The 27,640-nt window shown below is 38.3% G+C and overlaps 1 protein-coding gene across 1 annotated transcript in view; it reads left to right on the top strand.

Annotated features, from left to right (window-relative positions):
* The window catches only part of LOC149149542 (uncharacterized), a 154,675-nt gene that overhangs the window by 60,860 nt on the left and 66,175 nt on the right, over positions 1–27,640 (top strand). Inside the window, exon 2 of the mRNA XM_089440078.1 lies at positions 6,228–6,282. Within this exon, the coding sequence (XP_089296204.1) occupies positions 6,228–6,282 (55 nt within the window). The remainder of the gene's footprint in view (positions 1–6,227; positions 6,283–27,640) is intronic.

Raw genomic sequence — 27,640 nt, 5'->3', positions numbered from 1 at the left:
ATGCACAGGGTATCCAAGATAAGGTCTAGGGTTTCTCTATTTTCAACAATGCAACCATGTTGCCATCATATTGACATCAATGACAACTTTGATCAACAATCTCCCCCTTTGTCATTGATGGCAATATTCCTGCCTTTTCAACATTCTCTCCCCCTTTGACATCAATGGCAAATGGGGTGTTGCTTTTTTCCATCAAGTGCTTCCCCTATCATGCTTCTTTTTGTTATGTTGCTCCCCTTGTCATCCCGCTTTCCTTCTTTTGGCAATATGGTACACAAGATATCTTTGCGTTTCTTTATGATAAACCAACTCCCCCTGCTTGCATAAACTCCTCTTGCTCTTCTTGTTGCTTATGGAACCCAAGACAAGAAAGATTGCTGCCTTGTGATCAAGTGGAAGGCATCTTCAACAATGGATGTGTAGTGAAGTCACAATATCATGATTTTCTTCAATGGAATTACTCCCCCCATACATGGAAATGAATGAAGTAGATGATTTCTTTATGCAAGAGAGACTAATTTGCCCAACAAGATTTTCTTCAAATTTTTTTTGAGAGATGATCCATCAAGACATATATGTATGTGTCTCATAGCATGATTGCCCATGTGTGACACATCAAGGGTTTCCCAAGGCTTATCAAGGAAGAATAGTCAAATTGCCACAATCTCCCCCTAACAATATGCATGGTCTTGGCAGAATCTTATCATCGAAACTGAAAATATCATATCTACCGAAGATGTACTGAATTGATGTTTTGAGTATTCAAGACACATTCCACATGATCTCCTTGTGGTTTAGCTTGCTTCCTTCTCCAAACTTGTTTAACCTTCTTTTCATGCTTGGTTATTATGTTTTTAGCTTGTTTAGGGGCCCAATTCAAGTTACAATCACGAGCCATATGACCAATATTATGACATTTGTAGCATTCAATTTTGTGCATAAATAAGGAGGCATAATTTCTTCTTGCAGAGTTGCTTCTGGGAGACTAATGGGACCATTATATTTGTCCTTATTGTATGCCCTACAATATTTTGCCATATGCCCAAAATTTGTACAAGAATAACAATAACCAAAAAATATACTTCAGTACCTGAAGGATGATGCATGTCTTGATGTACTTCTAAAGTCTCTTTGCCTCGAGATCCTTTGATGATATCCATTGCCTTTTGCATCCTTGACACCTTTTGTATACCTTCTTGGAGTAGGGTTTCCTTTAAGATTATCTTGATTAATTTTCTTGCTTTTGCTGGAACTATGTGCATCAACATCTCTTTCAAGCTTCTCCACATCCTTGTTGTTTGATGCATTAGGGTTTGTATCATTTTTGCTTGAGGGTTCACTTGCATAACCAAGACCTAATTGATCAAGGGGGGATCTTTGATGACTTAAGATATCATCTAGGGTATAAGAGCTCTTTAGATTCTTGTTCAGCTGATCAACTTCTTTCCTTAGGATATCAATTTCTTCTTTCATCTTCTTGCATTCTTCATCCTTCTTTGCTAGATGGTTCTCCATCTCTTCCTTCATCCTTATTGCTTCACATGTTTGGGCCTTGAGAGAGGAGACATCTGATTTCAATCTTAAGATTTCTTCATCTTTTTCTTCAAGTTGGTATGCCATGGAATTTCTTTCCTTTTCTGCTTCACCCACTTGTCCTTCTAGGAGGGCCAAAACTTCCATCACCTTTTCAGCTCCTGTGTTTTTTTTTGTTTCTTCCTGTTGAGGTTTAAGGAAGGAGACCTCTTCCTTGTATTGACCAATTTTTGATTCAAGTTTTGTTCAAGTCCTCATGTCTTTGTTCAAGATGGTTTGACAAAATGTCTTCCCTTTTCTTTGCTTTATCCAATTGATTTGTCATGGATATGACTTCTTCATGATGCCTTTTCTTGTTTTGATGCAATTCCTCCTTTAGCTTGGTGAGCTCCTCATCTCTTTATTGTACTTGAAGCTTGAAAATGTTAACTTCCTTCATTGTCTTGTCAAGGTCATGGTTATCATCTTGTGCTTGTGTCTTGGGTTCCTCATTTTCCTTTTTCAAACTACTTATATCTTCTAGGGCAGCTACAAGTTTTGCCTTAAGATCTATTTCAACTTCTACTTCAAGAATTTCTTCATTATCATCTTCCTTTATACAATCGGTCCCTTCATTTTTGCTTTCATTTGTCTTCTTTGGTTCATCTTGATGCTCTTTGTCGTCATCTTTTGGATCAAAGGTTATGACTAATAATCCTTTAGAGTGAAGATCCTAAAGCTTTTCCCAAAGCTCTTTTGCTGATGAACATTTCTCCACTTTGACTGTTATAGGATTTGGTAGCCCACTCAAAATTGCCTTCATTGCTATTGCGTTGTGCACATTGGATTATTGTGCCTCTGGTAACCACTGATTCCTGGACTTCAAAACCTTGAGCCATTAAGAAATTCTTCATTCTTGCCTTCCATATTTCAAGTTTCCATTGAACAATGGAGCTTTCCCAATTTGATTATCCATTGAGGAGGTGACACGTTCGAAGGGTTTGCAAGCCTTCTTCCTTGACTTTTCCACTTGTGTTGCAAGGATCTACCTTCAAACTATTAAGATGTGAGTGAAGGCTCTGGCTCTGAAATCAATTGTTGGAAACACTGAGAGGGGGTGGGGGTGGGAGGTGAATCAATATTTCTCTTACAATTGTTACTTTACCAGTTTTTCGATCGCTTATAAACAAAACACAAAATGAACAATGATATAAATAATATTATTAATCAATGATGAGGACTTCAACCCTAGGTGAAGACTCCAATCTTCAATCGGCCAGTCTCCGACCTGCACTGTTCCAAACTCCAACTCGAATTTCAACGAGGCACCAACCTCTAGGGCTCCAACCCTATCCACTAGTCTAGGCTCCGATCTAGTCTTTATGAGGCTCCAACCTCTAGGGTCCCAACTCACTACTTCAATTCTTCAATAATGAGTACAAGATGTCCCTTAAGGCTTCCCAAACACTTCTGCAACAAGCCTTGCCAATGTCTTCAACAATGCTCTCAATCAATCTTCAGTAACCCTTCATTCATCAAGACAACTTTATGTTCCACAAAAAGTATCTCCACAACTCTTCATATCCCCAAACCAAATTTTCAAGAATTACTTCATAAGGGCCTTCAACGATGTATCTAAGTTTCCATGAATGCCTGCAAGATCAACTTCTACAAGAGTCTTCAATAGGTCTTCGATATGTCTTCAGTAAGCTGCTCCAAGAGGGTACAAACAATAGTCCTCAAAGTATGCTCCAAATCTTCATGTGTCCTTCCAAAAATACTCCAACAAACCTTCAATGATGCTCTCAACACGATGTCTTCAAAATAATGCTAGGTCTGCTATCTTTAACACAAAGGTTCCTTAAAGAGGCTGTTCTAAATTTGCTCAACAATTTGCTCTAGGTCTGCACAGATATGTTAATAAGTCCACAAATCTGCTGTCAAACGATCCCAAAACATGTCATGGGTTCCTTCAACTTTTTCATGCAATATCCACAGCCTTGTTCCAAGTGGAGTCAAGATTTCAAACCACCCGTCAACAACCAAGCTCTTTCATTTCCCCAAATCCGAGTTATGTTGAGGTGACCGAGTTCTGTTGCTTAGTTCAGATCCTGATTCCTGAAGAATACTCTTTTCTGGGCTTATTCTAAGGACTGATCTTCACTTTTATGCCTTAAACTGAAGTCTGTTCTTCACCTTGATGCTATACCAAGATTCATCTTCAATTATGAGCTTCTTTCTTCAAATCTGAAGGTGATCCGAGTTAAGGTTGTGTTCTGTACAGGACTAGGGCACCGAAATCAAGAAAATATATATAAAAAAAATTGTTGAGACTTCTTTTCACAGATCCAAATTTTTCCTGTTCGTTTCTCCACGAGTTTCTTGCTTCAGATATTTAAATTATCTCTACGTTCCTTGTCTCAGAATTGCTTCTTCAACGAATGCACTTTGACCTTTTCTTCTGATCTGAACCTTCGACTTTTTCCTTTTTTTTTTATATATATGCCTGCACCAAGAGCGATGTGCACAGCTGTTATGTATCTAACTTGTCTTCTTTTCTGCTTTATGATAATCTCCTCAACGAGTTTGTTATATATATATATCTATTATGTTGAGTTAGAGGGACACGTCTGTTGGTTATATAGGGAGTCGAAATGATAATTTTTATATGGAGCCGACCTATAATAACAAGCGTAATACATCCAACATCCAGCATCAGATACGTTCAACATAATACGCTCATCAAATATGCAACGCCCAGTGTTAAACATCCAATATGTTCAGTGTCCACGTAGTAAGTAATATGTTCATAAAATGTGTTTTTTTTGTTATGTAGTATTTGGCTTGTTATTTATTTACTTATTTCTTTTATATGTCCATCAAATTGCAGCGTTCTTATCTAGGATTAGGGTTAGGTTTTTAAATCAACAGGATTAGGGTTATTCTTGACATTAATTAGTGTTTTAGAAATTTTAGGAATTATGGGATTTAGGAATTAGGGTTTAATCATTTATGAATTTGGAAATTGTTTCCAAGGACTAGGGTTAGGATTTCATAATTAATGAACAAGGTCAGGGATTAGGGTTAGGATTTCATCATGCTAGAATTTAAGGATTTGCACATTTTTCATTGTTTGGCATAAATAACAAAAGCATCATAAGGATGTATATCTAGGGTTTTGGGCATTCATGCATAGGATATCCAAGATAAGGTCTAGGGTTTCTTTATTTTCAACAATGCACCCAAGTTGCCATCATATTGACATCAATGACAACTTTGATCAACAGCTTTTCCCATATTTGTCGTTTTGCAACCAAGAAACCTGCACTTCCAAATTGTAAATGGACCAAATGGCTAACACAAAGTAGAAAAAACATTAACAAACCTTTTAAAGAACTACTTTGAAGAGCTTTATCACTTGACAACAACCTCACAAAATAGAATTAGAGCATTGTGTACCATAACTGCCTTTAGTTACATTTTTATTCATAACTTTTGCTACATGAGATGAAATTGAATTCTGCCAAATACACATATTAGATATCAGAGAGACCTTTTCGATGATATAAGATACCTGACCTGTTGTAGCTTGTGATGGGAGAAAATACTTCCTGAAACACAAGGGATGCATGGGCATATTTTCTGCAAATCTATGTTACTTCAATATATGATATCTCACAAACCAGAGAAAAAAATGGAATTCTGCAAAATACCCATTTGAGATAACGGAAAATCCTTTGAAATGAGCTATTACTTGCCCACTGAAACACTCTGTAGAGGTAATGGAATCTGTTTGAAGTTTGCTGTGCGTATAGCAGGTAATTGAATAAGGGGCTTATAGAGTGGTTCATTCTCCCATATGGGTCTGATTCTTCCATAAGGGGGTTACAAAAACTCTCCCAACAGAGGGGCTTAATGAATCCAAGCATTCAAATGGCTTAATGAGTCCAAGCCTTACTCTTCCCTCTCCGAAGGGCTTAAATAGTTCTTCATTTGAGAACTACCTCATCATATCAAATAGAGAATAACTCTCAAGGTCCCACAAATTAGGATCTAGCACCATTCAAGGGATTGGTTTGAGAAAATATCTCAACCATGACCATGAGATTCTCAACTCTCCATGAAGATCTTAACTCTCCCTTTACACTAGGAGACAAAAATCGATGAATATCTCAACTCTACCTTGAGAGTAGGAAACTACAATGCTCTGCATCTTTTGCACCAATGCTACATAGATCTCACATTTGTATTTGTTTCCTATTACAAATAAAAATGAAAAATACGTAATGCATGAGCACCTAAGCTCAAAGAAAGTATTACTCATTTCATTTTTATGATTTTGTCATTTTGCCTAAAACATTAACGAGCCATATCTTCCGCATACGAAGTCCTCTTGACCTCATTCAAACTGCGTTGGAAAACTCTTTGCAAGCTCTTCATTGTGCAGACAACTTTGGTAGAAATTGACACTGACTTGAATTGAATTGAACTATTGCTCATTACAATAAGGAATTTGTTGCTTCACATGTCAACTTGTACTTGTTGCTGATGGTGTATATTATGCTAATGAGGATCTTAATCGGGAATTCCTTTTGGAAACCACTCAAAATATACGATAGCCGGTGGTTTGAATTTTATCTAAAGTTTAGTTTACTTTTGCTTCTCTATAGTGATTATCACTTGTTTTCCTCATTTCTGCTAATGTGCTTTTGTAGATCCTCAAAGCTCCGGACTATCGCAATAGTAAATCTGGATTTGAGATACGTAGAGGTATTGGCCAATCCATTAAATTGCTACATTACTTGTATTTTGTTGCAAAGATTTATCTTATATTTTGGATGATATTGATTCTCCCAATGTTGAAACCAACTAAGACTGGAATACTAATCTCTCTCTTCATCAAGAGAGCAATCCTAGTCAAATCAGATTTGATACCATGTAGAAATTTTTGATTTTGGCCTTTTAATGCAAATTCAGAAATTCAAATTTCACCTAACACAAGATTGCTCGGATCTAGTCATGTTAACTTTCAGCCTTAGGGCTGAAGTATTTAATTGCAGCAGCAAGCAATGAACAGTACTTCACTTCAATTCAACCCAAATTACCAGGCAACCCAAGAAAAAGGATACCAAACAGGCATATTTAAATGTCAACAAGTTTCAGCCCTTAGGGCGCAATTTTCAATGCATATAACAGATCTGAAATTACTTTATTACAGCAGAATTTACAGTAGTAAAAATGCTCTTTTTATCTTCAAGATATATGTAACAATTTCAATGTTTTGTTATGTCAAATCAGCTTGAACAGAAGTGTTGGAAATTATCCATTCAAAAAGACAATACAAGCTGAAAATCTTCAAGTACGCAATGGTTGAATAATTGAAACACTTCATCAATATGTATGAGATTAACAGTTGAATCACTTCATTAATATGTATGAGATGGACAATTGAAACACTTCATTTATATGTATCAGATGAAGTACATGTACATAATAACAATCACAAGCTGGTACAATATCAAGCTCTCCAAGTTCCTAAATGGGGCAGCCAAAGACACCCATAGTGATCAATTACTCCTAGATAGGAATCACTTCCAACCAAATCTGGTCACTAACATTTTCAACAAGCTAAAATTATCACTTGCAAGCTCTCCTTGGCACTTCGAAATCACCTTCGTCCTTTCTGTTCCTCAACAACTTTTTCACCCTATAGTTTCTTACAAACCCTAGCTCCTTTGGCTCTTGAGGGTAAAACCCTAACAATAGATTTTTCCTTCAACTTTTTTGAGAATACTAGTTCTCAAAGACAAAGGTAGAGAGTACAATGAAAAGTACAAGGGGGGAGGGAGAGAGAGAGAGAGAGAGAGAGAGAGAGTAGCACTTCTCTCCTCACATCTCTAACACAAATGGTATTTTCAAAGAGCGTGAGTGCTTAGTTATGAAATGACTCTTTTCTACATCTCTTTATGTGAGATAAATGAAATATATATAATATGAAGTGGTTGTAGTCCACTACAACCACCCTATCTCCACACAAGTAGGTCAACACATGTGAAGTAGTCTACTCCAAATGACACGTGTTGAGCTTCAATGTTCTTTCTTTGAAGGCCTCCAAAGGTACTATTACATCATAATCTAGAACCCATAGATTATAAAGTCCCAAGCATGAGGCACTAGCTTTTTGTAACTCAAGAAGGCTACCCAATATCACTTTAGTAGCTCTTCCTCTCTCTTTAGGTTGGTTTTCCAACACAAGGAGGGCTTCCCTAATTCGGATTGCTAAAGCTATGGAGTGGATGTTCTAGATGATGTTTGAAGAGTAAGCTTTAACAAAATAAATAGTTGTTGTAGTGGTGAAAATATGAATGGTTGGAGAACGATAAGGATGATGGAAACCCCAATACTAGTGCCTACCAAATCTTGGGAAAAATGGAGTCAAGGAACATAATTCTAAAGAGAGCTATCTTGTGAATAATTAAGGGCGAAAGGGCTATGAATAATAAGCCGCAATCCACCTTAATAATGATGGAAATGTTGATAGAAATAATTCTTGGAGAGCCCTATCGTTGCTACTCTTGAACAAGTTGATGAAGGTGCTGCCCTACAATGATATATTAATTACAAAAACCACTTGTTTGATAGGTGAAGGATTAATATATCTAGAAATATAACAACAAAAGGACATAAGAAAGAGAACCTCCTCACATTATGCCTTCCCAAATGGAAAATATTCCTTCATAAATATTCTTTGCAAGAGGTTCCTACAGTTATCTAACAAGAGGTTCCAAACTCCAAACAACTATTACAATGGAGAGGGAGCTCCTCTTCCTAGAGTGAGTCTCTTCTCTTGTACAAAAAAATGTTATTAACCCTCTAACTAACTCTTTCACAAGTCAAACAAATAGTAAAATATTGGAATAATTAGATCTCTCCTTAATGCATGGGTGACCATGTCACGTCATGTGGTCAAAAACCTCTCAGGGACAACTCGCCCCATCCTAAAATAGTATGAAGTCAAATGCGAATTGTCCACATGGAATGCACCCTCCAAGAATGCATGCATGCATGCAAGATATAATAAATTAAGTCTCTACATTGGAGGATGTGCTCCAAGGTCCACCTAGGAGAACTCACTAAGTACATCTGCCAATATGCATGAGAGAATAAACAATATACATTAATCCTCCTGGGAGAATGTTGCACAACAACCTCCTTCAAGAATAACAAGAGTTTCATGAAACACATCCAAGCATTCCATTTGTGAATTTGAAGACAATCAACTGCATGGATGAATGTGCAAGATGCTAAGCAAGAGTGCTCCGTAAGAAATGAAGTAGTCAAATTTACTATGTTGCAGGAAACGTGGGGGGGGGGGGCCCGTTTCCGGCTGGAAACTGGGACGAAACGCAGAAACGCGTTTGGTACGGCCAGGAAACGCGTTTCCGGCCGTACAGCCGCGTTTCCCAATTGAATTGTGTTTTTTTTTTAATTTTTTTTTTTCAAATTTGTTTTTTAATTTTCTAGATGTGTGTCTAAAGTTATAAAAGTGAATTTTTGCCCTAGTGTTGATATGCAGTTCATGGTAATGTTAAATTCTTGAAGTAAAAGTGATATTCTCCTTTATTTTTCATTTTCATCCTTTTACTTAAATTTTTAACATTACCATGAAATGACTTAGGATGTTTGAGAGTGGTTTCGCCCTCATTGGATTTCATATGGAGAAAGTAGAATTTTAGATCTCACTCAAAATCTAGCAGACTTATTTGTTTTTCAGGATTTCAGGATTGGGGGGATTGCAATGTTTCCATTGGATTTTATCATGTACTAGGGTATGGAACTTGTATTTAATCAAGAGAACCAAGCCCTCTATGCAGGGGAAACTCCCAATAATCAAGATCATGTAGGGTACTAGGGTATGAAACGTGTATTTAATCAAGAGCACTAAGGTCATTCGACTATGTAGGAGGAGACTCCCAATACAACAGTGGTCCTTCTAAAGAATGGGATGTGGATGCAGAAAATCCTAATTTGGATCTCTCTATCACAGCCTTATAGTCTTTATTGTACTTGCAGCCTCATATATTAATATAAATAAAGGCTGATTTTGAGATTTGGATATCTAATAAAGGTTTCTTTTGGATATTCAGATATTTTTATTTTCATTATGTGATCATTCATGAGTAAATGTGATGTAAATTAAATCTTAATGTTTAAGTGTAATAAATTATAATGTATCATTTATGCTTTATGATTGCACACACACACACACACACACACACACACATATATATATAGATATATTTATTTAAATATTTTCTATATATATATATATTCACGTTTCCCCGTTTCCAAAATTTGGGGAGGTCGCGTTTCGTATCGCTTCCCGTTTCGGAAACTCGTACCCGTTTCCCCGTTTCGTGCAACTTAGAGTCAAAACCTAAAATTAGCAAGTGGACCATCTCCACAAGACAAATCCATGAGATAAGCGCGAATTATGGTTTTAGACCATGTCAAAACTCCATGAAATATTAAAACATATACCTTCAAGAATAACGAGAAGTGTCGTCACAAGTGCACCTTCCAAGAATATGCTCAAAAATAGTAATAGGACTAAGTAAATGCATGCAAAAGCCCCATGTGTGCCCTGATAAGTATGGCACGCGCCCCTCCATAAAACTACTCCATAACCACCTCTAACAAAATAATATATATGCCAAGTCAAAGAGGTGAGGGCATTCTCCAATATAGGTTAAATGATGGCAAGTGTAATTGAAATATCCACGTAATAAGGATGAGAGAGCAGCTAGGAGAGGCGTGCCATATAGCTACGTTAGTTTTTGGTAGCATCGAAAGTGCCCTAGCCTTGAAAATTGGTGGAGAGGCTAAAGCACATGAGTTCTAAAGAACCCAGAAACCGTTTGGTGAAATTCCACCTGGATTGTATTTTATTAAAATAATTAATATTTTTAATGGAATTCCTAAGTCTAAACTTAGGGAAATTAAAATATTTATTGGTATTAATCAAAATATGGGTGAGAATGATCTAGAAGGCGGATCAAGTCATGTTTTAATTTTAGTCGTTGATTAGAGACTTAATCTCGATCATTGAAGACTCAATAGGAAATGTATAAAATGGAGGCTTGGGGTTCATTTGGAAACACACAGAGAGATTGAAGAAATCGATTTTCTGAGGTGAGAAGTTCTGAGGAGGAAAATCGATTGGGGAGATCTTGCAGCAGAGGGGCAGTGAGAATTCAGAAGGACTTTCTAGAGAATACTGACAGAGAGGCGGAGAGAACTTGCAAAGAGGCAACATAGAAGCTGAGAGAGATGACCCAGAAAAGTTGTCTGTCACGCAGAATCCAGAAGTTTCGGAACAACGGAAACTGCGAGGAACTGCTGGGAACTGTTGGAACAGCCGGGAGAGCTGACGCAGAGGCAACGCAGTAGCCGGGAGGGCTAACATAGAAAAGCTGCCTGTCACGCAAAATCCAGAACTACTAGAACAACCAGAACTGCTGGGAACTACCGGAACAACGGGGAAAGCTAACGCAGAAATGCTGCCTGTCACGAAGAATCTAGAAAGTGTCGGAACAATCGAAAGTGTCGGGAACTGCCAGAACAATTGGGAGAGCTGATGTAGAGGGCAGAGAAGGTGACGCAGAGCCAACATAGAAATAGCCTGGGTTAACCAGTCTTGTGTCGGATCAGTCGGAATTCTGTCGGGTGAAGTGAGGTAAAACTCACTAAGATTTTCCGCCTGTATTTTCTCTGTAAAGGATTGCTAGCTGAGCATCCTAGATTTGTATTCAAATATTTCTCCTGCATAATAATAAACCCTTAGAATTGCTGCACCGGTTTCTCTGCATTGGATTTTTCTGGGGACTATTTTGTCCAAAAAATAAGTGTCCTATGTATCTTGTTCTTTGCTCTGTTTTTTGTTTCATGAGATCAAATCTTTAATTAGTGTAGGTTGCAGAAGTAATTTGCTTCAGTATTTAGAAGAATAACTTGATGAATGTAATTTAAAAATCAAGTAGGTGAAGTAGATTCAGATTTGCTGCAGTAGGGGTTCCTTCAGAGTGTTGGAATTTTCACATTGTATCAAAGGGTTGATTTTGAAACAGGAAGAGCAGATCAAGTGCTGAGCAGTAAGGCCGAAAGTTGCACTTGGTAGCAATTAGAATCCCCTTGAAGGGATTGTGCAATCCTTGTTGGGAAGCAGATTCGAGGAAATCTCTCTTTGAGTGAGACGACAGAGAGGTATGATTTTTAGTTCGTGAGTTTGCAGAGGTAGAGGGAGTGACGCAGAGCCTCAACGTAGTGCTTGAAGGGCGCAGTTTCTGCCAAGGCAGAAATCTGCTAAAAAGAACGAAGACACGTAGAAGGGGAATTTTCTCCTCAGAGAACTTTCTGCTAGAAAGTTTGAATTTTTCACTTGCTGAGCAGTGACTAGGGTAGTCAGTTCGATAGTTGGGTGATATGACATCGCATGGGCTCAGAGATCAGGACAGGTTGGAAGGAACCTCCAACTATGTCATATGGATGACCAAAATCTTAGCTATTCTGGAGGAATACGATCTCGAGGCCTACGGCAAAAGTGTTGTGGTTGTTCCTGTTGACAACGATCAAAAGAAGAAGTACAAGGCCGAGCAGGGGAAGGCAAAGAGGCTCATTCTTGATGGAGTTCGAGATCATGTGGTCTCACACTTGCAAGAAAAGGATATAACCCGAGAGACGTGGGAAGCCTTGTCTTCTCTGTATGAAGGCTCTTCCGAACAGCGGAAGATGTATTTAGAGCAGAGGTTGCAGCGGACTTTGATGCAGAAAGGGGAAGGGGTGAACCTCTATCTTCAATGTCTTCAGGGCACTAGAGACCAGCTTGTTGCAGTGGGGTCCACTCCTCAGCCAACTGCGATGGTGAGGATAGCCCTGAATGGAGTCTCGGATGAATGGCAAGTTTTCGTCCAAAGCATATTGGGCAGGGAAAAACTACCTTCATGGGAGGAGATGTGGGTGACTCTTCAACAGGAGGAGTTTAGGAGAGACCTAGTGAAGGTCAACCTCAATGGCAGCAATGGGAGTGGCACAAAGATGAAGGAGGAGGAGGAAAACACAACTCTAGCAGTGAAGGGACAGTAGACACTGAAGAGGAAGAAGGACATTTCAAAGGTGAAATGTTTCAGATGTGGCAAGATGGGTCACTTTGCATCTCAGTGTGCTTTGAAGCAAAAGGATAAGGACGAGAAGCATGATACAAGGGTTGCTGTCGTGAAGATAGACAAGGAAGAGTATGCCATGAGTGCCCATGCATCTCCAGGAGGGAGATGGGGCGATATTGAGCTATAGTTGGGAGGACTAGATGTGGGCAGGATCCTTGACGAGTCCACCTCTTGGATCAATTCCTTGCTACGGGGGCCCAAGATTTAGCAGTAGCAAGATGGACTTAGTGTCAGATGATGCAATTGAGTGTTTGGAGGACAGATGCAGTAGCTTGGGACCAGAGACTCATTAGCGCAGAGCAAGGTTGGCCGCAGTGTAGGAGTCAACAATAGCGCAAAAGATTTAGAGGGTCAGAATCAACAACAGTCAGATTCCAACATTCATTGTATTATGTTGAACACAATTAAGTTCAACTAATTTTGGATGTTTTTCAGTTGCTTCTCTTAGCAACTGAGTTGCAGTACGGATGCAATGTTAGCAGTGGCAGTGCTAGCAGCATAACAGATGCAACGTTTGAGAGGGAGTTGTAGTACAGATGCAGCAGTGGCAGTGGCATGGGTAGCAGTACAGTAGTAGCAACAACACAGTGTTGGTGGCAACAACAGTGTAGAAAGGAGGTGCTTCAAAAACAGAGTAGCATGCACGTGGACATTGTTGCTAGAGCACTTTCCTCGCTAAGAGGGAGTGTTAGTTTTTGGTAGCATTGGAAGTGCTCTAGCCTTGAAAATTGGTGGAGAGGCTAAGGCACATGAGTTCTAAAGAACCCATAAACTGTTTGGTGAAATTCCACCCGGATTGTATTTTGTTAAAATAATTAATTTTTTTAATGGAGTTTCTAAGTCTAAACTTAGGGAAATTAATTATATTAATGGGTATTAATCGAAATATGGGTGAGAATGATCTAGAAGGTAGATCTAGTCATGTTTTAACGTTGATCAGAGACTTAATCTCGACCGTTGAAGACTCAAAAGGAAAAGTATAAAATGGAGGCTTGGGGTTCATTTGGAAACACGCATAGAGAGATTGAGGAAATCGATTTTCTGAGGTGAGAAGTTCTCAGGAGGAAAATCGATTAGGGAGATCTTACAGCAGAGGGGTAGTGAGAATTCGAAAGTAGGACTTTCTGGAGAATACTGACAGAGAGGCAGAGAGAGCTTGTAGAGAGGCAGCGCAGAAGCTGGGAGAGCTGACGTAGAAAACTGCCTGTCACGCAGAATCCAGAATTGCCAGAACAACCGAAACTGTCGGAACAGCTGGGAGAGTTGATGCAGAAGCAAGCAGTGGCCGTGAGAGCTGACGCAGAAAAGTTGCCTGTCTCGCAGAATCCAAAACTATCGGAACAACCGAAACTGCTAGGAATTGCCAGAATTGCTGGGAATTGTCGGAACAGCAGAGAGCGTTGACGCAAAGGCAACGCAGTAGCCAGGAGAGCTGATGCAGAAAAACTGCCTGTCACGCAGAATCCAGAACTATTGGAACAACCGAAAGTGTCAGGAACTGTTGGAACAGCCGAAAGAGCTGACGCAAAGGGCATAGAAGATGACATAGAGCCATTGCAAAAATAGTCGGGGTTAGCCCAGTGTTTTGCCAGATTAGCCAAAATTTTGCCGAGTGAAGTGAGGTAAAACTCACTCAAATTTTCCGCTAGTATTTTCTCTGTAAAGGATTGCTAGTTGAGCATCCTAGATTTGTATTCAGATATTTCTCTTGCATAATAATAAACCCTCAAAATTGTTGGATCGGTTATCCCGCATTGGGTTTTTCCGGGGACTATTGTGTCCACAAAATAAGTGTGTCCTATGTATCTTGTTCTTTGCTCTGTTTTTTGTTTCATGAGATCAAATATTTAATTAGTGTAGGTTGCAGAAGTAATTTTCTTCATTATTCAGAAGAATAACTTGATGAATGTAATTTAAAAATCAAGTAGGTGAAGTAGATTCAGATTTGCTACAGTAGGGGTTCCTTCAGAGTGTAGGAATTTTCAAATACGTCAACAACCAACAAATAGTAAAAGACTCTTCAATGCAGTGCAGTGATACTAAAATCTTGATAAAATCCCAATAAAATCCCCAAATCGCGAGTTTTTCAGCCAAACGTTTTTTTCAACCATTCTTTTTTAATTTTGATGAGTTTTTCGATTTTATCTTGACTTTGACGACTTTTTCAATTTTCAGACCCTTGCCGATTTATTCTCGAGTTCAACTTTTGCAACATTGATGTAGTGTGCTTTAGGAAATGTGCCAAGAGTGGCTAGACATTAATAATGAAATATTTCTCCATAACCAAGTTATAAATATGTCCAACCAACCCAAGAGAGTGCGCTTTAGAGAAATGTGCTGTCCTCTCCAAGAAACATTATAATAATGTATGCCTTGAAAATTGTGCCCAAGAGGGGAGGTGCACCATTATAAAACCTCAAACAACTCCATAACCCCTTCAAGTGTGAAATGAAGTCAGTGAAGTAGGGTGCCCTAGATATTAAGCTTAAATTGGATAACTTTAATTATTTTGACCATGGAACAATTAAGGCAACCTCAACATGATTGCATAAAGGTTAATGCTGAATTAAAACCATTGTCTCCTCCAAAATGTCACCAACTAATTAAGTCACCATGAATGTGTGTCAATGAGGGGTGCGCTCTAATAAAGTGTTGTACCATGTAATAAAAGGTTTTCTTCATAGCAACAACGCTTTAATAAAGTGTTGTACCATGTAAGAAAAGGTGTTCTTTGTAGCAACAACCCACTGTGATAACTGCAAAAGATAAGGCCCAACCTAAGGTCCATCACCACCAAGGGATTAGTACATCAAATCATTACCTAACCTTGGGAAGAGGTTAGATCACGATTCACAATAAAATCATATGCAATATGACGTTTTCTAACTTAAGAAATAACACATGAATGAGGGCACTAACATCACCAAATGCATTTCCATCTAGGTGATGTCCAACAAATGTTAAATCATTAAGTTATATGACCTAGGAAAATTCCATAAAGGCAACATGAATCATCCCACCATATCAATATTAGTAATGGCAACATAACAAAGTGCTAATCCAATCTTGGTGTATGACCCCCATCACTCATTAGACACATGAGGACCATGTAGAACACCCCTTTGTAGTGGCATCATATATCAACACAAGAAGTCACTAGGAAACATCAATCAACATCTTACTCCCCACTACCATTATCTATCCCCTTGGGGGTCTAGACCCGTCATCAAAGAACAAGGTGTAGCACATCCAACCTAAGTGTGTGCACCCACGCTATAATAGATAGTATGCTTCATAACCATTAAGTAAGCAACAACTCCAATGCCCCCTCCTAAGCCATGTGCTCCTGTCTGCCCAACCATCTACATGACTGCTCCCTCAACCCAAGAGTCCTTAACTAAAGTACAGTTCTCCATGCAAGTGATCCAAGTGTGCCCATGCTATCTAGGGCTCAAAATGTTCCTCTAGAATGCCCACCACTCTCATCCAATGCAACGAATCCTCTTGAGCAAGCAACAAACCTCTACATGGTCATCATGAAGAGTGTAGCCCAACTTCATTGGTTTCCAATGCTCGAAGCAAGAATACACACACACATCCATACTAGTTCTAGTATTCAATTGCTGAGCCAACTCCATTGTGTATTTACATCACAAAGCAACCAAGAGTCAGTGATACACCACACAACTCACATAATCACTTGAAGCACCCCAAATCATGGTTTAAACACTTTTTGAGTAACCATAAAAGATAACACTTTTCTTTATGAGAAATATTTTCACCAACATCTACCTTCACCCTTGATGTCTCAACCAAACTTGTCATTTGCAAATATGAAGCTATTGTCATTTGGGATGTTGAATTTTGTAGCTATGGTTGGTCTTCAAAATTTATATTTTACCCCTTGTATTGTATAATGTTAATGTAAGGGATGTTCTTCATGTCATTTTCATTGATTAGCCCTTGAAAGAATTATTGTAAGACATGTTCTTCATGTCGGATTTAAAAGAGAAAATTTTGAAATTTGAATTTTGAATTTTTGGCTCCAAACTAGTCAAGTCGGCCCTCCCTTATGTAAAGTCAACTCTAGTGAAGAGACACACCCATTTGGGAAGAAATAACACTATATAAAGGCATTCAACCTCCTCCATAAAGGCACCATTCGACCTCACACAAGAATGGCATCCAAGCGAAGGACAAGAAGGATGAAAAGAAGGACGAAGATCATCTCTCTAACTTGCATGTGTGGATTTCTCTCTCTTCTATGAAATGTCCTCTCCAAATTAATGGCTAATGGAGGATGAAATAACCTATGCGACCCCGTAGGCTATAGTCTTGTTAAAGGAGTAAACACCCAATTCTTCCTATGTTGGGGCAACATTGGGCAAAAATTGGGTTGGTTGGGGAATATCTATAAATAGAAGAGGATTGAGACCAAATAAGGCATCATCAAGTGGATCAGATTATTTGTTTCCTTGAGCTGTAGCTCTGATGGTTTTGCAACCCCTTCTTTCCAATCAATTTCGGTGGTGAAAGATTCCACCCTAGTTGATAAATATCTTTGCATCTTTTATCTATCTACTTTGTTCTAGCACGAAATTTCTCTTCGTATAAGGTGCAACAAAATCTTTCTATTATTAAATTCTGTGACAAAATACCAAGACACCTTAAGGTAGGATGAGCTATTTTCTGAAGATAAATGTCTAGGCAGATCATTGTATTGATAGCCAGATCTTTGTGAAGCAGGTCGTAATCCTTGAGATAGATGGATTTCTGAGGTCAAATTATAACACTGGGTAATGAAATTTCCCTCTCTGTCTGAGGCCAAATTCTTGTTAGTCTACTTGCAAGTTTGTTTAGAGTAAAATTGTAGCTGACTTTTGGACAATTTGAGCTTTGAAAATCCTATGAACTTGCTCTTTGTATCACTTTGAAGCAGATCACATACTTTGAAGCCAAAGCATTCATTTGGTGACAAACCATAGTTCTGGTAGTCATCCTATGACAGACCGAAGGCCATTAGGTTCTAGGGAAGTTCAAGTTTCCTGAGGCAGAAGCGAGGAGGGTTTATGAGTTAAGCTACATAGGCCCAAAGCCCTCAAAGCAAGCACAAACCCTGTATAAGTGCCAGTGTTTAGATTGTAGTAGATCCGAGCTAGAGGCCGAGCTTGGACCTGAGTTCAACTTAGGTATTTAAGCAGATAGGGTTTGAAATAATTATCAGTCCGTGAATAGACTAGGGTTTCTGATTAGGGCACTTTTATACTACTGAATTTGTAAGCATTGTTTGGTTCATATTTGGATTCCGTTGGTTGATGGACTGTTGAATCATATTGTTGGTGATTATTCATTATTTGAAGACAATACTATTATTGTGGTTACACTCTTTGCATTTTGAACTTTTATTGTTTGTACACAAAAAGATAAATTTTATTGAAACCCTAGCTATTGAAGAGAAATCCAGGGCAAAAATTTCCTTATTTTTTTACATTGGTATCAGACCTCAAACATTCTGCCAGCTTGTGAGTACATGAGCTTTGCATGCTTCTAGAGGATACAAGCAATTATACTATAAGAAAAAAAGGAAAAACCATCAGCTAGCAATGGGGGATGAAATAGGGGAAGGAAATCAGGATCCTGACATCTTACTCAATGCAATACTATAATAGCAACAACATATGATCAACATCCTATTGGAAGGACAACAACATATGGCTCAGGTTATTGTCCAAGCCATAAATAATCTTGGTAATAATGGGTTGAACACAGGTAATGTTGAGAAATCGGGAGGCTGTAGAATTAGGTGATTTCTCTTAAAAAATGATAATTGCTTGTGACTGAGTTTTACTTAGTTTATTATTATTTTGTTTCATCATCAAACAATTCCCAAAAACATCATGAAGATCATAGAAAATCAGTGGACACAAGATATAAGCTCTCATCTAGGGCAAAACCCCTCTTTTAAGAGAAAACCCAGAAAAATTCTCTTCTTTAGAATTAGATCAAAATGAGATATCCAAGATCAATGACCACAAAAAAAGACCTCTAGATGCCAAGTCAAATCTTCCATTCTGCTCAACAAAATCATCTTCAAGGGACCAACAAAAAGAGATGTACAAAGGCAGAATTTCTACATATATTCTAGCTCAAAATTCTTCTTCCATCTCAGACTTTGGCCTTGCATCTTCTGCGAATTTTGAGAGCTAAATCACTCAAGAATGTGTGTCCAAATGAGCTCATATCATCTTCTATTTATACTCTCTAGAGGGGTGCGAACAAACATGTCCATTGGGACAGGGCAGACTTGTCATGTAGGTCGACTTGGCATTTAAAGGGATTTTTGACCCAAAATTAAATAATATATACATATATACATATATATATATATAGATATATATATATATATATATATAGATATATATATATATATATATATATATATAGATATATATATATATATATATATATATATATATATATATATATATATATTTTCTTTCGAAGAAGTCCAAATAGGACTTTGACTGATTGACTCAACAAAACCTAGAAGCATGAAGCACATGCTTATCTAATAAAATAATAATAATAAAAATCCTTTTGAGCATGAAACCCATGCTTTTGAAAAATAATTGTTCTTTTTCGTTTTCTTCCTTTGCTTTTTACCTAAAATGCATAATGGTACAGCTATGAAGACCAAAACTAGTTACATCTTTCAACACTCCCTCTTAACTAGGGGGTATTCATAAATGCACAACTGGTACACGGATGACCTCAAGTTGAAATGTTCTAAGAAGATTATCACAATCAAGATATACAATGCTAGAGATCTCGATACTATCTAGGCTAACTGCCAAGGTATCAACCCATCGAGGGATCTGGGTACCATCTAGGCTACCTACCAAGGTACCAACCTAACAGGGATCTAGGTGTCATCTAGGTTTCCTGCCAAGACATCAACTCAACATGGATCTAGGTGTCATCTAGGCTACTTGCCAAGGGACCAACTCAATAGGTATCCAAGTGTCATCTAGGGTACTTGCTAAGGCACCAACTCAATATGGATCCAGGTGTCATCTAGGCTACTTTCCAAGGCACCAACTCAACAGGGATCCAAGTGTAATCTAGGTACTTGCCAAGGCACCAACTCAACATGGATCCAGGTTCATCTAGGCTACCTGCCAAGACAACAACAAGGATTTAGGTACCATCTAGGCTACCTGCCAAGGTACCAACCCAACAAACATCTAGGTATCACCTAGGTTACCTGCCAAGATACCAAAAGGGATCTAGGTACCATTTAGGCTACCTGCCAAGGTACCAACCCAAACGGTACCATCATATGGGCTATTCAACCTAAGGTACAACGACTCGTCACGATGATCTGGTCTGTGCCTCAACCTTATAATATACATACTAGTACAGGTTTCAAGGTCAAACCTCTAGGAATATCTATCCTCAAGGGGTATCAGTCTCATTTGCTTACTTGATCCTCCGATCCCCATTCTCTCCTCATGGTCTTCACTAGACGTACAACTGTTAGTCCTGGCTGAGTGCATGACACATGAAGTAGATAATCATGTCCATCATCACTCCCTCTCAACTAGGGAGGATATACACTTTCCTCCACACACAAAGGGAATATATCCAAGCTCCCTCTCAACTAGGGAGATGTGTCCAACATCAGCTACTTTGTTCTTCCAGTGGAGATCATAGTAGTAGTAGCTACACAGACTCCTCCTTTAGCATCATCATGTCATCAAATAACTTCGACCTTCTTGAACATCATGGAGCCATCCTTTAACACTTGGGACCTTAAAACTTGAGAGTTAGACTACTTTCTCAAAATCCACAACCCTTTAAAGATTCAAGGCTCCCTCTGAAGTCATCATTCTTTTGCACGTTCTATCTTCATAATACAACAAGGTTCGACTTCAGCTTTCAATCATCAATATGCTCATTAGATGAAAAATTCAATATCATTAGGGTTTCTGCAACTCCCTCTTTCCATCATGCTCATCGTTATCATCAAGCACGAGTTTTGATTTGTCTTGTTCTTCTATCTTTCTCATCTTGCTTTCTCAATTTTGAAAGCCTTCATTACATACCTGCAATTTTAATCAACAAGAACAACCAAGCAAAATATACAAGTACAAGAGCATGAGGTCAGATTTGTTAATCTAGGATTTTCATGATTTCTAAAAGGTGTGCATCTAGGGTTTTGGTTACAAACCCTAGATTTCCCATGACCTAACCCTTATTAGGGTTTTTATTTAGCAAAAACATTAGCCCTGGAATTTAATCATTTAACCATTGCTAGGGGTTTACCCCTTACCCTAGATAAACCTTTCAAGATATAGATTTGCAAACCTAAGATCTTATGTCCCAAAACTAGGGTTTCTTTAGAGGGAACAACTAGAAAGGGTTTTAGCTCCTAGGGTTGGATCAATTTATCGATTAGAAACTCAAACATCAAGAGTCCTTAAGACTTCTCAATATTTGTAAGTCCCACAAACCCTAGATATTCAAGATCAAATGATTAACTACAAAACCCTACATACTATACAAACCCTTTCTAATAATAAAAAATTTAGACACATGAAATGCACATAAAATATTGTACATACCTCTACCATACCTTTTTCTTTGCCAGGATTTGATCCTTCTTCATGTGCCACTATTCTCTTCAACAAGTGTTTATTTTCAACATCGATGTCTTAATTTCTCCCATGTTGAGCTGCCAACTTAATCTTCTTGCAGAGCTATACCAATCTTTAGATATCATCTTTTGGTTCATATGTGCCTCATAGATGTGCTCCAAGTATTATGTACCTTCATAAGTCTCATGGTTGCTTACTTCACAATCTATCACTTGATGTAAATCTAAACATTGAACTTCACTATATTACCATGTCATGGACTTGATTCAAACTGCCATTTTTGAGCTTTATCGACTTTGTATATTGGTTTCATACTGAGATTTATTAGAAATGAGATCTTCATAGTCCATTGACCATTTTATCAAATGTTGTCAGATCATTGTCTTGCTCTCAGATCCCATAGTCTATAAGTCATTGTTTCGAATGCGAATTCCAGATCACAAAACAATTCATGATCCACAGAGATTCAATGCTAGCCTAAAGCGATCCATAAGCCATTGTAAAGTAGGCTAATGCATATGTAGATTTTAACAATAGGTTGGCCTCTACACAATTGTTGTATATGCCAAATATGAATATCACTACCAATTCATCGCTCACTGTTGATGCCATACCTAGGATATGGGCTACGTGAGTTTATACGAGCTGTATGCCATCCATAATTAAATAATGTGAGAACTTTGGAATGCGATGCCAAACAATGCCATATGTATGAGAACCTATGCTAGAAGCGAAGTCACTGTTGATGTGAGTATAGAGAGCCACTGTGATGTGTGATTTGTGAGAAGCGACCACAGAACTAGTAATCAAAGCGAGACCACAGTAGTTGTTTATCGAACCATTCTGTGCCATGCTTCTGGTGAAGTCAAGACAGAGTCATGATGTTACAAAACCATGATGCCACTCAAAGAAGTCATAGTGCTACGCTGTAACTGATCCATAGACTGTGTATTATTTAGGGTGAGATCATTGAGAGCGATGTCATTGTATTGTCATCTAGTTTCTAAAGACAATTTATATCGAATTGCTTATGATTCGAGCCATATGAATTGATCTTGCGAATTGATCAAGCGATTATAGGAATGACCTAGGGTGATACATCAATCGAGCCAACCACTCCAATTGTAACGTAATGCAATATATATCGAGGTATATTATTAATGTCACACACAGACGTGAGAATCACTCAGATATGATCCTTTGTATGTAATATCCGAGCCAGAGAGTGCAATGTTATGTAATTCAATGAGCCATCATCTATATAGTAATCAAAACAATAGTCCAGGGAGTGCGAATCACATTATTCGAGTTTTTGTCATAGTGGTTTTTTTGAACCATAAAAAGATACATATCACTCATGAACGAACTGCGAGCCACACGTAAGCGTAGATCAACCCACTGAGAATTATGTACCAAATGGAACGGTGTCACTGTAGAGCAAGCTACACAAAAAATATAACTGTGATGCTGCATTACTAAGGAATGTTAACGAAACAATTTATTCAAGTTATAGTATATGTAAGCCTTTTGTGGTATTCCGAGCCATAGAATATTGTGTAGTACTCAAAATATTGCAAGCCGATGTAATGACGAGCTTCTGAAATATCAATTCTTAGATATCCACATTCCAAAATGCAAGGCCAATTGAACGAGATACCGTAATTTAATTTAATGACAAAGAGTGATTCCATGCGAGTAGAGCAAGATCCATACAAAGCTTTTTAATTAGCCATACAAACTACTGCATCCATTATATGAGCCACCGGGTAAATCAAGCCATGATACCAGTGAAGTCACTAATTTTGATGCCCAAAATTTCGTCCAATCCACAGAAATCAGTTGAATTGAAAAAACTTCATAGAGATATCCTTCAATCTAAATGTCCACAAAGAGTGATCTTCAAGCCTCCTACATCAAACCTACGCTCTGATACCATGTTGAGAAATTGGGAGGTTGTTGAATTAGATGATTTCTCTTAAAAAATGATAATTGCTTGTCACTGATTTTTATTATCTTATTATTATTTTGTTTCATCATCAAACAATTACCAAAAACATCATGATCACAGAAAACTAGTGGACGCAAGACATAGGCTCTCAGCGAAGGAAAAACCCCTCCTAGGGGAAAACCCAGAAAAATCTCTTCTTATAGAATCATATCAAAGTGAGATATCCAAGACCAATGACCATGGAAAACCACTTTTAGATGCCATGTCAAATCTTCCATTCTGCTCAACAAAATCATCTTCAAGAGACCAACAACAAGAGATGTACCAAGGTAGAATTTCTACATATATTCCAGTTCAAAATTCTTTTTCCATCTCAGATTTCGGCCTTCCATCTTCTACAAAATTTCAGAGCTAAATCACTCGAGAATGTGTGTCCAAATGAGCTCATATCATCTTCTATTTATACTGTTCAAAGGGGTGCGAACAGACATATCCATTGGGACAGGGTAGACTTGTCATCTAGAGAGGTTTTGACCCAAAATTACATAATAATTTTTTTCTTTTTTTCTTTTCAAGAGGTCCAGATAAGACTTTGACTCTTTGACTCAACAAAACCTAGAAGCATGAAGAACATGCTTATCTAATAAAATAATAATAATAAAAATCCTTTTGAGCATGAAACTGATGCTTTTGAAAAACAATTTTTTGTTTTTTCTTCTTTTGCTTTTTACATAAAATACATAATGGTACAATTATGAAGACCGAAACTAGTGACATATTTCAACAGGTAACAAGGCTAGTATTGAAGGAAGCAACAACCATCACCCTGGTTTCTCCAATGCTTTTCCTCAAACAAGCCATAGGGCAACTGGTGGAAGGAGTCACAAACCTTTGCTTAAGTTTTGAACCATCGGTAGACAACAACCTAAGAAGCAGCAACGCTGAACATACTCTTTGATGACTACTTTCGAGAGTATGCAACAGTGGAAGAAAACACTCGAGCAACCCTAACTTTCTGGGAATACAACAATATCAAATTCTAGAATAGACCCAAGGAACAAAATTCTAACATAATGCGCAAGGTAAGTAAACTTTCCTTCCCCTCATTTGATGGATCATCTAAATATTCAACACGAGCTTGGGTGCAAAAATTGGACACCTACTTCAGGCTCAACCCTATGTTAGAAGTAAAGACCATCCAATTCACCACACTACACCTAGAAGGAGATGCACATGATTGGTGGTATCATGGATTGGTTACATTGGGACATGCAAACATCACTTCTTATGTAGACTTTACACAAAGATTGATCGATAGATTTGTTTAGAAGAACTAAGACATACACTTCAGGGAATTGAAACTATTCAAACAAATCAGATCGCACAAAGGGTTTATTACAGAATTCGAGCGAATTGCAGTGATGGTAATAAACATATATGAAAAACGATTAGTCATGATTTTCACAGAGGCATTCGCTGAACCCCTACAAGGTTGGGTCAAGGCATTCAAGCCAACAATCCTTGAGGATGCCATCAAGAAGACTTGAGACATGGGAAATGCAACCCCCAAATCAAAAGCCTCGTCCAATCCTCTCGTTCCTTAGAAAGATAAGGAGAAGGAAACCCTTTCAATGAGTTTGGCCCGAAAGGGACAAGTTGGATGAAGAAACCCAAGGCAAACTAAGATGAAAGAAGCTTTGTTTCGCGTGCAAGGAACCATGGGAACCAGGACACCTACTATTCAGGCAAAGGAAAGATCCACTACATTGAAGTGGTCTTTGACGATGAGGACGAAGGAGGAGAACCCATCGCAAAACATGAGCCTAGGAGCCCATAGAAAGAACAATCCCTTGAGGAAGCTAAATAAGAGGAAAAACCCTATTGGGAAGCCATAGGTATTACACCTTCAGGATCATGGGAGTTGTCAAAGGATAACGTATCACAACATTGGTTGATAGGGCCTCACATAATTTCATTGATGCAGCATTTGTAGGAAAGAGAGAACTTCCCACAGAAGAGTTCGAAGGCCTTGATGTGATTGTAGCAGATGGGTTTAACTTGGATTGCACACGTATGATTCCAGGTTTGAGTGTAACACTTGAAAATTATACTTTTACAGTGATTTTTTTGTAATAGATCTTGCAAATATCAATATGGTATTGGGGGTTCAATGGTTGTATTCATTGGGAAAGCATGCTATGGACTAGCAACCAATGGAAATGGAATTTAAAGCCCCTAATGGCAGTAAGGTGGTTTTGAGAGGCATGGAAAATGGTAGCTCACAAGTTGTCCGCCAGAAGAATGGAGGCCATATTCAGGCATGGATATGTAGCATATGCTGCAAAATGCATGATTATAATTCAAAAGACACCCAAAAGTTGCAACCTTTAGAACAAAGCAAACATTGAATGAGTGCTGGATAAGCATGGCTGAGTATTTGGGGATATTCCACCAGGATTGCCTCCAAAGAGGGGATTTGAACATACTATAGAATTGGAAGAAGGGGCCAAACCTGTAATCACTACACCGTATCAACCCCCAAAGAAATTTAAGGATGAGATAGAAAAGGCGATCCAAGAATTGCTAGCGATGGGCCACATCAGACCTAGCTCAAGTTTGTTCGCTTCATCAGTGGTTTTGGTTAAAAAGAAGGATGGAATGTGGAGGATGTGTATCGACTACCGGACACTCAATAAGAAAATCATTAAGAATAGGTATCCTATCCCAGTAACGATGGGTTATTGGATGAGTTACATGGAGCAGTTTATTTTTCAAGGATTGACATATGATCAGGGTATCATCAAATCCGGGTTCAAGAGCAAGATGTGTCGAAGACAACATTTTGATGCCACTATGGACACTTTGAGTTTTTGGTCATGCCATTTGGTCTAACCAACGGTCCCACCACATTCCAATCTTGCATGAATAGTATCTTCAACAAGCAGTTAAGGAAATTCTTATTAGTATTTTTTGACGACCTGCTCATATACAACAAGACATGGGAAGATCACTTGGGGCACATGGATGAAAATTTGAGCATAATGCAACAACAATCACTCTATGCTAAGGCATCAAAATGTGAGTTTTGGATGACAAAGATTCTATATTTGGGACACATAATTAGTGCTAGAGGAGTGTAGGTACATCAAGAGAAGATTCAGGCAATATTGGCCTTGCCAGTGCACCATTAATAGACTTGACAAAGAAAGGAGCATTCAGGTGGACAAAGGAATCAAACAATACATTCAGTAAGCTGAAGGAAGTAATGAGCTCATATCTAGTACTAGCACTCCTTGACTTCAGTCAATCCTTTGAGTTAAAGTGTGATGCATCGGGAGAAGGAATAGGAGCAGTATTAATGCAAAAGGGCCATCCAATTGCATTTGAGAGTCAGAAGTCCATAACATAGAGAGACTCTACTCCATATATGACAAAGAAATGATGGCTATTATGCACGCATTGGCAAAGTTTAGGCAATTCTTGGTAGGAAACAGATTTGTAGTGAAGACAAACCACAACAACTTACACCATTTCTTGGAACCAAATGACCTAAACAAATGACAACAAAAGTGGGTGAGCAAGGTCCAAGCTTATGATTTTGATATCGAATACATAAAAGCGAAAAAGAATACTATAGCCGATGCACTGTCTAGGAAACCAACAACATGTTCTTTCATGGAGCTTATAGAAATCTGGAGGACTCACCTCTTGGTGGAATATTCCAAGAACAAATTCACTTGTGCTCTAACAGATTGACTTACCCAAGATGGCAAGTATAAGATAGTTAACAATATTATTTACTATAAGGATAGGATATATTTGGTTCCTGAATCTACTCTTAAGGAGAAAACCTCGAACGCTGCACATGACATACTATTAGATGGGCACCAATGTTTCTTCAAAATTTACCGATAGATCAGGAAACGATTCTCATGGAAGGGTCTCAAAGATGATGTATTAAAATATGTTAAGGAATGCATGACATGCCAACAAAATAAGGTTGAGCACTTGTATCCTGCAGGTTTACTCCAACCTTTACCAATTCCAGAACAAAAATGGGAAAGCATCTCAATGGACTTCATTACAGGCCTACCCAAAGCACAAGGCAAAGATTGCATCTATACAGTGGTTGACAGGTTGATGAAATTTGCACATTTCTTTGCGATTCCCATTGATTATTCGGCCAAATAGGTAGCAAAACTTTTCTTCAAGGAAGTTTTTAGGCTTCACGGACTGTCTAAAAATATAGTCAATGATCGAGACAATAGATTTATGGGGGCATTTTGGTAGGAACTCTTTAG

This window comes from Pinus tabuliformis, chromosome 9, assembly GCF_031772625.1.
Source record: "Pinus tabuliformis cultivar Carrire ecotype Pingquan chromosome 9, CPIR1, whole genome shotgun sequence".
Classification (NCBI taxonomy): Eukaryota; Viridiplantae; Streptophyta; class Pinopsida; order Pinales; family Pinaceae; genus Pinus; species Pinus tabuliformis.
This window is presented reverse-complemented; position numbering and strand designations above follow the sequence as displayed.